The following is a 9,098-nucleotide window of genomic DNA, read 5'->3' on the forward strand; positions in this document are numbered from 1 at the left end:
ATTACTTCTAATTGGTTGAAAAAAATTATTTAAGTTAAAATTGTTATTATTAAATATTTTTCTGACCAATCATTTCTCATGGCACACGAGTAGGACAACAGATATAGGCCCCAATAAATGAGGACACATAATGATAGTTTTGCCCTTAAGTAAAAGCAAATACAATAACTTGCCCTCTCTGTTACTATAGAAGAACATTTTCCCAAGTTAGTGTAAGATCAGCAATAAGGAGTGAAATTTTTTACCCCAAATTATTGTTCACATTTCTTCTCTTCTTTCACACTTAAGTACTTAACTATATCTTCTCTCTCACCTCCTGTCTAATATATATAACATAATAATCTGGGTCTAACCTATTTAACTATTTGAAAAGGTCAAGACCAAAGTAAAAGTGTAGTTTATAAGCCTATTTAAAAATCATATTAGTTATCATTGTAACATAGATAATCTTGACTATATAATATAACTTATCTATAGGATAGATAAGGATTTATCCCATATATAACTAGACTACTACAGTATTGGGCCTGACTCTGATCCAATATTTCAAGCTAATCCATTTTTGTCTCAATCGCTGGCCCAGACCCGAAATGTTTGCTGTGAAAATTATATATTTTTTGTTTCCCACAAGTATCCTCGTACTGAAGGCAATCCTGTCCGAGTTGGGAACATCTACAGGCATGTGGAGCTAACTCTCCCAGCGTGTATTTTTTTCATCTACAAGACTCGAACCCAAGACTTACTTAAGAGGAATCAAGCATGTATCACTTGAGTAAAAAAATATATTTTGTTTCACAAGCAGTGTGCTTGTTTAAATGTGCTTTTCTAGAAAGGAGAATTTGTTAAACTTTAATGAATAAATGAGCATTAGAAAAGAAAAGTAAAATACTATAAAGGAAAAAAAGATTAAATTACAATGACACCCCTGAGTTTTAGTAAAATTATGTAAATCACCTCTCACTTTTCTACACATACACAAACCTCTTAATTTATATGTTTTCATTACACTCATCACCCTACATGAGAATTAAGTATAATCTTTTAAACAAAAAAATATAATAAATGTAATTAAGTTAAACAAAATGTGATATATTGTGGAGACAAGTTCAAATAATATACAAGTTAAGGTATCTTCATTGTTTTTGAAATTGTCTCCACAATATATAATATTTTGATTAAGTTAATTACATTTATCATCCTTTTTATTTAAAAGATTACACTTATTTCTCATGCAGATGTAGAGTGTAATGTATATATCTTGTGTAAAAAAGAAATGAGTATCTTGTGTAATTTCACTAAAACTCTTAGAATGTAAGAGTAATTTACTCAACAAAAAAACAAGCTTTAGAGTAAACACCCTACTTGGTCATTAGAAAAACAAAATGCTCAATATCCCCTGAAGTGAGCCCATGCACAATTTAGCTCTTATTGTCAATTGACTTACAAGTTCACCCTTTTACCCATAGATGTTCATGATTTCAAGAGATAAATTGATAGTCTTTTCACAATTTCAAAAGTAAGCTATTTGAAAGATCAATATATAAGTGATGAACAAAGCAAAACAAGTAAGCTATTTGAAAATTACCAAAGAAATTATCTTAATGATTGCATTTAGATCATGCTGTTGATTTTACAGGCCATACAAATATATATAACTTTCAATAATTAAATATACATCTGAATTATGGACCTATAAAGAGAAAAGAAAACAGGAAATTCACTCAGTATATTTACTTAGAACTGGTATCATACCTGAGGAGTGGAATTACATTACCTTCCATGTGGATACTAGCAGATAAATTATTCTGGATACAGTTGTGTGTAGATTACCAAACTAACCCTTTTCTTCTCCTGAACATAACATGGTCTGTGCTCATTCGGGACTTTTCAGGTTTATTCGACTTTTTAGACTTCTTAAGACGGCTATCTAAACTGTTTCTAGAAGCTTCTGGAATATCTGCACTCAACTCAGATGCATTTGAAGTTGGGCATTCAGATTCTTTGCTAGGTATGGCTTGATTCTCAGTTTCTACTGTATCTTTTTTAGGACCATTTGCAGTTACTTTAGATTTTCCAACTGTCTGTACAAATTTCTTTAGGTGTTTAATGAATTCTGGGTAAAGTTCAAGATTACTATGTCCACCACCACTTACCCATAAAGGTTCATACTTCAAATTACTAAGATCCCAAAGTTGCTTACCATGGAATACATCCACAACTTCATCTGCTGTACCCTGCCATAGAAAAATTACTGTCATTATCATATAGTCATATACAAAGTTCCGAAGAAAGGATACAATAAATTTTAAAATTGGTAAAAAAAAAGAACCAACATGACTCATTATTGTTAATAATTGAGATTTTTCATTAGCAGTGGAAGTTTATTTTAGCACTTCTTAAGTTAGTTAGCACCATATGGTTTGATAGTAGCGTAATGCGCTTTATACTATGAATAGATTAAATTCATCAATAGCGAGTTAGCTGACTTAATTAAGAATGTTCTAGAGATACTTCGGTGTTTACTTAATTGACAGCTAAAAGAAAACTAACCGGGTTAACAACCAAGGCATGTTGGATGACGCGTAGCCATAGAAAAACATTCACATTTGACATTAGAGAGAGATAGATAGTGGAGGGAGGAAGTTACTTACATGTATAACCAAAACAGGACATTTGACCATGCCAATTTTATCAATGTTCTGGATAGAAAAACAAACCATATAACTTTCCACATATTGAATGAAACAGATTGGAACACAATCAGTAATAATCTGACTACCTTGTAAATATCAAACCAGTATGTCCGTTTTGCAGGGTATAGTACTCTCAGCCCAGACAAAATGGGACTATGCAAGACAACACCTTGCAATTCCGGTATCCGTGAAGCAAGATCAAGTGTGGGACCACTACCAACAGATTGACCATACAATATTAATTGCTCATCTTTAACTCCGTATTGCTCTTTTAGGAATTTATATGCAGCATCAATGTCTGCGTATGTGTTACATTCAGTTGGCTGCTTCAACAGACAAAAGGGATGACTGTTAATTTAGAAAAAACAATGCTACTCCAAAATAACAACAAACAACACATAATTGTGTTGTGAAAATATAGTATCTCATGAATATTAGGATTGTTATTGATGTAAATCAAGGGGGGCGACCTATGATTTATGGAGGCCATATTCTTGCAAAGAATTCGTAGCATAGTTTAGTTTATTTTATTTGCATTGTTATTAATAAAAGAGAATTTAATTCTCATGTAGTCTTAGGATTTATGTTTATTTTTCATTCAAGTATTTTAGTATTTAATTTGATGTATTTTGGGGATTGAGAAATTATTTATTTCCTTGTAATTTGGCATAGTAGTGGTGAATTGGTGTAACATAAACAAGGTAGCATGAAAATAGGAACAATGCAACAATTTCAGAACCAACTTGTGGCTATACTTAAGGGATGAAGAGAAGATGATCAAGTCCACTCAAGCAAGGAAATTCTATGATTAATTCGAGGAATTTTCAAGGCTAATTCAAATTCAAATCTTCAACAACTCAATCCAACCAAAATTGATCAGATCAAATTAGACTAGGTTTGTTAGGATTATGTTAGTTAGGATTTTATCTTCAAATTTCAATTCTTTAAATTAGATCGTATCTTTATCTTTTCAGCAAGGCAAATCTGCCTATTTATAATTTTGTTTATTCATTAATAAAGTTAAGTTGAATTTTGAGTAAATGTGAATTGTTTTAGTTGAGAGCATTTCTCCTAAAAACCTTAGGTTGACCGTGGCCACCATTAACAAGTTCTTATCAAACTTCCTTGCTTGTGGCGAACCTCATAGCTTATCAAGCTTCCATGCTTGTGGCGCTTCCCCCTCCTAATCTTTTCCATTTCCCTCACCAAAACAACCCCAAATTCCCACAATTCACCAAAAACGAATTACACTTTAAAAAACTCAAGACTTTAAGCTAAAACGATCCTAATTCTAAGGCAGCCCCCTAGAGGTTGTCATCAGTTATCATGTTAGGACTTGCAAATCTTATTAGGTCAGTATTCTTACTAGACTAGGCTTGTACGTGTAGTACCACAGTAGTACTTAACCACATGGCAAGTGTAAATTGGTATCAGTAATTTGTATACATCTCATATCAACCAAATGGAAAATTATTAATTATTTCTATGAAGACATGTAACTCAAATAGGATTTTGATTCATAAAATGGAAAAGCGATTAAAAAATGAGAAGCACCTTAACCCAGAAAACAAAATGAATGAGTTTTAATGCAATGTACATGACAGTTAGTCAAAATTTTAACCCCCACCATTTCTAAGACAAATAATAACATTGTCAATAGTAACACTTACTTGAGAATTAGCAATACTCATAATTGACAACCTGCCAGGCCAGCATCCCAAAATGTAATGGGATCCTCCATTTCTAGACTAGATTCATCAGAACCTCCACCGGAGTTTTAGTACTATTGACTTTTGTTGGGTTTATTCAAGTGTGAAGTACCACCTTGGATATAAGGGGAGAAGTGAAAGAGTTTATAAATAGAAAAGGCCCACGGAACTAATGCCTTAAGATTTTGGTTCAGGACGTGGTGTATCACTTGTGTGAGTTGCGTCTCTACACTCTACAATGGAACTCCCCGGTGGTTGGAGGCTCCCCGATTGCAATCTGGTCCAACAAGTGGTATTAGAGCCAATAATTCGGCTGAGATATGATGAACTTAAGGGGGAGTGAGCTGGTATGTGTGTGGTACCCACACTTGATGGGAGATTGTTGGGTTTATTCATTATTTTGTTCCAGCTTCTACATGGTGTATTCAATATTTAGTATTTTGTCCCAAAAAGTAAGGAACCACCTCTAGTATCTTTTTCTGTAAAGACTTCCTTTCTTATCTTATTCTGTTATTTTTAGTTCTTTCTCATATGCCTAGGGAGATGCATAAGACATGATCTAAAAAGGTGAAGGAAATATAATTCCATTCAGCCCACAACTTTTTGTTTGTTTTAACTTATACTTAATAATTGTCATGGAGCCTGCAAGAGGTGCCTAACAATACAGGTGCAAGTGATAAAAATCCACTGTGGAGTAGTTTGCAGTGAAGTGGTAAAAAAAATTCCCACTTGCACCTATACAGTAAAAGAGCCTAAAGAATGTCATTCTAATCTGACAAACCAAATGCAATGTGCTAATAACATTTCTATTGAGTAAATTAACATTTAAATAGGTAAAAAAGAACTTGCTTAAGATAAGACGCAAGGAGTAAGAAAAGAACGAAGAAAGAGAGAAAACTATGATCAATTTGATCATAAATGAGTATTGTAAGTAAACATGTGAAAAGAATTGCAACCTGATGTCAACTTAATAGACATGCAGAACATTAAAAACATTGTGTAAAGAAATATCTTGATTCCATTAACAGGGACTTAGAAGGGCTTAAAAGTTAGGCAACCAACCTTTCCAGTAGACTGTCCATAACCAGAATAATCATAACTGCAAAAAAATAACATTTGAAAGAGAAGTTTTTAAAATAGTTCAACAAAAATAAATGTAGTACCACTAAAGAAGTTTTTCAGAAGCATGGGAATATTCCATGTTATACATGATACTTGTTGGGAGGGGCAGCCACATACCCCAAAAGAGATTAGTTCTTTACCCATAAGGTGATGGGATACCCTTGTTTATACAAAAAAAATCATATAACTATAAATAGCTAAGAGGTAAGGGGGAATTTTGTTTCTCATCTTCAATATTGAGGCAGCACTACACAAACTATTAGGAAGCAAAATTAAATGCACTAGGGAATCGCAATCTGATGAAAAACAAAATAATAACAAAGAGCATTCCAAGCTATACTTTGCTTATTCCAGTTGACATTTGACTGCATAGAAAAAGTATAAACAAACACAGCCCAATAAATATTATTGGTTAAAAAATGCAAATAGCATTCATGCTTCCATAAAAATAATTGAAGAGTCTACTCATCCTTCATACCTTGGGCCTTGATTGGGAAAGAGGAAGGAGGGACAGCACAGGGATGTAAGACAACTAATATCATTCAATACAGTATTAGTAAAGGAAGATGCTAGTAAAAATTACAACGAACACAACATTAACTAATTATCATATATGGAAAAAATTTAAACATAAGGATTTTTGTGAACTTACTGCTATTGTTAGGCAAAAAAAGTTGTTTAGAAGCCTTCAGATTTAATACGGTTATGTTCATATTATGCATTAAAGCAAAACCAAGTTTTGCTAACAAGCATTGGAATAATTTTGTTGGAATATATGTTTTCAACATTAAGTTTCCCAACTTATACCTTCTATTGTAGAACACAAGAGTTGGTGGTATAAGAAGTTCAAAAGATGATGGACAATGGTAAAATGGTTGTACATCAATGATTTTTTTATATTTTGGATTATTTATTTGGTTCAAATGTTTTATATATTAAAGCATCATATATTTGTACCTTAGAGTTTTTGAAATTATAATGCCCCAGAGCCATGTAATGTAGATGGGTTGATCAACCATGCCGGCAATATATTTTCTACGAAGATTGATAGAGAGGTACCAAATGTAGTAGAAGACTAGAAGGATCTACACATGATTTTCATTGATATTAAAAGAGATTTTGGGAAGGTTCCAAGAGAGGTCTAGTGGCATATTTTGGTGAAGAAAGCAGTTCAAATTGTTCATATTCAAGCAACCAAATATATGTATAATGGGGTTAAAACTTTTGTGTGAACAATGGTGGGATCACAGAATATTTCCCCATATATAGGGCCACTTCAAACATATTAAAACTGATTAATTTCTTGTAGATCATCACCCATTGTATTATTTAGTACTCTTAACAACAAAAGCATTGACCTCAAGAAAATTAACAACAAAGGCACCGTTAAACAAGCATATGAATAAGCACAGGAAAACATTCCACCTCCTATTCATAATTTCATATAAATGAAGTCATCAAGTGATACTTTGTGCACATTCTAAAAATAATGAGAGCAAGGCCATATAGTAAACAAGTGACACACTATTGACATAAATAGCTGTGATAGAGTTCCAATTTCCTAGTTACTAAGCCACATGTGGAGGGGAAAGCTTTCTGCAATCCAACAGCTCAAAGTTCATAACTCAGGGAAAGAAAAATGATCTACCAAAAGGCACACTTTCTAAGAAGCCTAATTTTCATAACAAAAATGAAGATATCGTCAAAAATTCAGAACAGCTTCAGCTGTCTTCAGAGTTCAGAATAGCAATGTTTAGAAGACATAAGACCAGGTAACTAAACTTTCAACAGAAAATCATAGCAGAAAGATAAACAAGGGGTAAGTATTATTACTATTGTTTTGTAATGCTATAATTCATCTAAACAGGAAACAAAAGTATTTTCAGGAACCAAATTTGCTATTAATATAATTCAATGTTCTCAAAGACAACATAAATCCATCAGCGTCTTCATTAACATTTGGTAACAAATCAATCTACCATTTTACAGAAAGATGTCGAAACCTTCCTAGAATAACTTCTCCGTCGTGTGAACCATCACAAAGGTAATCAATCTGAGCTCGATCACAAAAAAACTCACTAGAAAAAACTCCCCCAGGTTTTCATTTCAGCAATAAAACCCATCTTTAACAAACTTATTATAAGCAAATGTTAAGGTCACTGATTAGAAAATAATGAGTTTCCCAATTCCAATAAAATCCCTCTACTTGATTCCTTAACTAATACACACAAGACCCATAATTAAAAGCGGAAGTTAAATGAATTAGTCCTTAATAAGATGATTAAAAAAAGAAAGAAAAGTATTGCAGTACCCCATAACATTAAGTCGAAGCCTGTTGCTCAATTCAACAAAGAGTTGAAACATTTGACCCAAATCAGCAGCATTTCCATGTGAATAAAGCATAGTAGATGTTGTTCTATGATACTTCACATACACACCAACGATTTCATTACCTCTCCGAGTTCGAACCTTCACCACTTCCACGTTCTCCTTCCTTGGAACCTCTGGTATATAGAGTTTCTCAACTTCCTCGGTGATCGCCTCCGATGTTGATGATGATGATGATGATTCGTCGGCGACCACCGTGTATGACGGCGGTTGTGGCGGGAAGAAGGCGAACTTAGCAGCGATTGAGGAGGTGACGCCGCCCATGGCTGCTCTGATACATAAATGGTGGTGGATTAGAGTTCAGACGTGGCGGCGCGTGGGTGGTGGTGACGTTTTTAGAGAGAGAAAGAAGAGAGAGTGTTGAATGTTGTAATTGTGGACTGAACGTTGAAAAGGGAGAATGTAACGTGCATAACCGGACGTAGGTTGGAAATGAGTCGAACCGAGCCAAATCAGAGCTCAGCTCGATAAGGATTGGTTCGACTCGAAACTCGACTCGAGTTTGATATGACTTATTTTTTTAGCTCGAATTCGACTAGATTAAAGCGAATTGTTCGGTTCAGTTCGAATAGTTCATTTGGACAACTTAAATAATTAATTAAAATTTGAAAAATAATACAAATTTTTATATATAGAAATATAATCTTACTTATATATAGTAATATTAAATATAAAAATAATGTATGAGTCATAATAAACATAAAAAATAGTATATATATATATATATATATATATATATATATATCGAATCAACTCATGAACCTAATGAATCGAACTATATTTAACTTAAGTTTGACTTGTTTATTTAACAAACTCAATTTCTAGTTCATGTCCAGCTCATTTGGTTCATGAACCAAGTTTATCGAGCTAACTAACGAATCGAATTTCGAACAAATACCGAATTGGTTCGATTCCTTATCAGCCCTAAGTCCACAACGATTACCAATGTATTTGTGAAATATTATTTTTCTTATTTCTATATTTCCCATCATCAATTAACTCTTCCATAATTTCATTTTACTCAACTTTCTATTTAAATATAAACTATTTTATAATATGAGGGGATCTAAATAGTTTCACATCTTAGTCATCAATCTTAAAATATCTAATGATTTAAATTTATTCACTAGTTAAAATTATTGAGTTCAACTAAAATTGATAACTAAGACGTGTAGTATGTTTTTTT

The 9,098-nt window shown here is 32.9% G+C and overlaps 1 protein-coding gene across 1 annotated transcript; it reads right to left on the reverse strand.

Moving 5' to 3' along the window:
* LOC109347426 (protein ABHD17B-like) lies at positions 1,581-8,313 on the reverse strand. The gene is made up of 5 exons (XM_019587274.1): positions 7,836-8,313; positions 5,465-5,501; positions 2,780-3,016; positions 2,652-2,699; positions 1,581-2,234 (listed from the first exon to the last, which is right to left on the reverse strand). Exons 1-5 carry the CDS (start codon positions 8,174-8,176, stop codon positions 1,827-1,829), a joined length of 1,071 nt encoding a protein of 356 aa, XP_019442819.1. The 5' UTR covers positions 8,177-8,313; the 3' UTR covers positions 1,581-1,826.

This window comes from Lupinus angustifolius, chromosome LG05, assembly GCF_001865875.1.
Source record: "Lupinus angustifolius cultivar Tanjil chromosome LG05, LupAngTanjil_v1.0, whole genome shotgun sequence".
Classification (NCBI taxonomy): Eukaryota; Viridiplantae; Streptophyta; class Magnoliopsida; order Fabales; family Fabaceae; genus Lupinus; species Lupinus angustifolius.

Excerpts from the sequence above, each read along its gene's own strand:
- LOC109347426 (XM_019587274.1), bottom strand. The coding sequence starts at position 8,176 with ATGGGCGGCGTCACCTCCTCAATCGCTGCTAAGTTCGCCTTCTTCCCG. Across the intron at positions 3,017-5,464 it reads ATGGACAGTCTACTGGAAAG|CCAACTGAATGTAACACATA; the intron begins GTTGGTTGCCTA and ends CTGTTGAAGCAG. Across the intron at positions 2,235-2,651 it reads GTCCTGTTTTGGTTATACAT|GGTACAGCAGATGAAGTTGT; the intron begins GTAAGTAACTTC and ends TTTCTATGGCAG.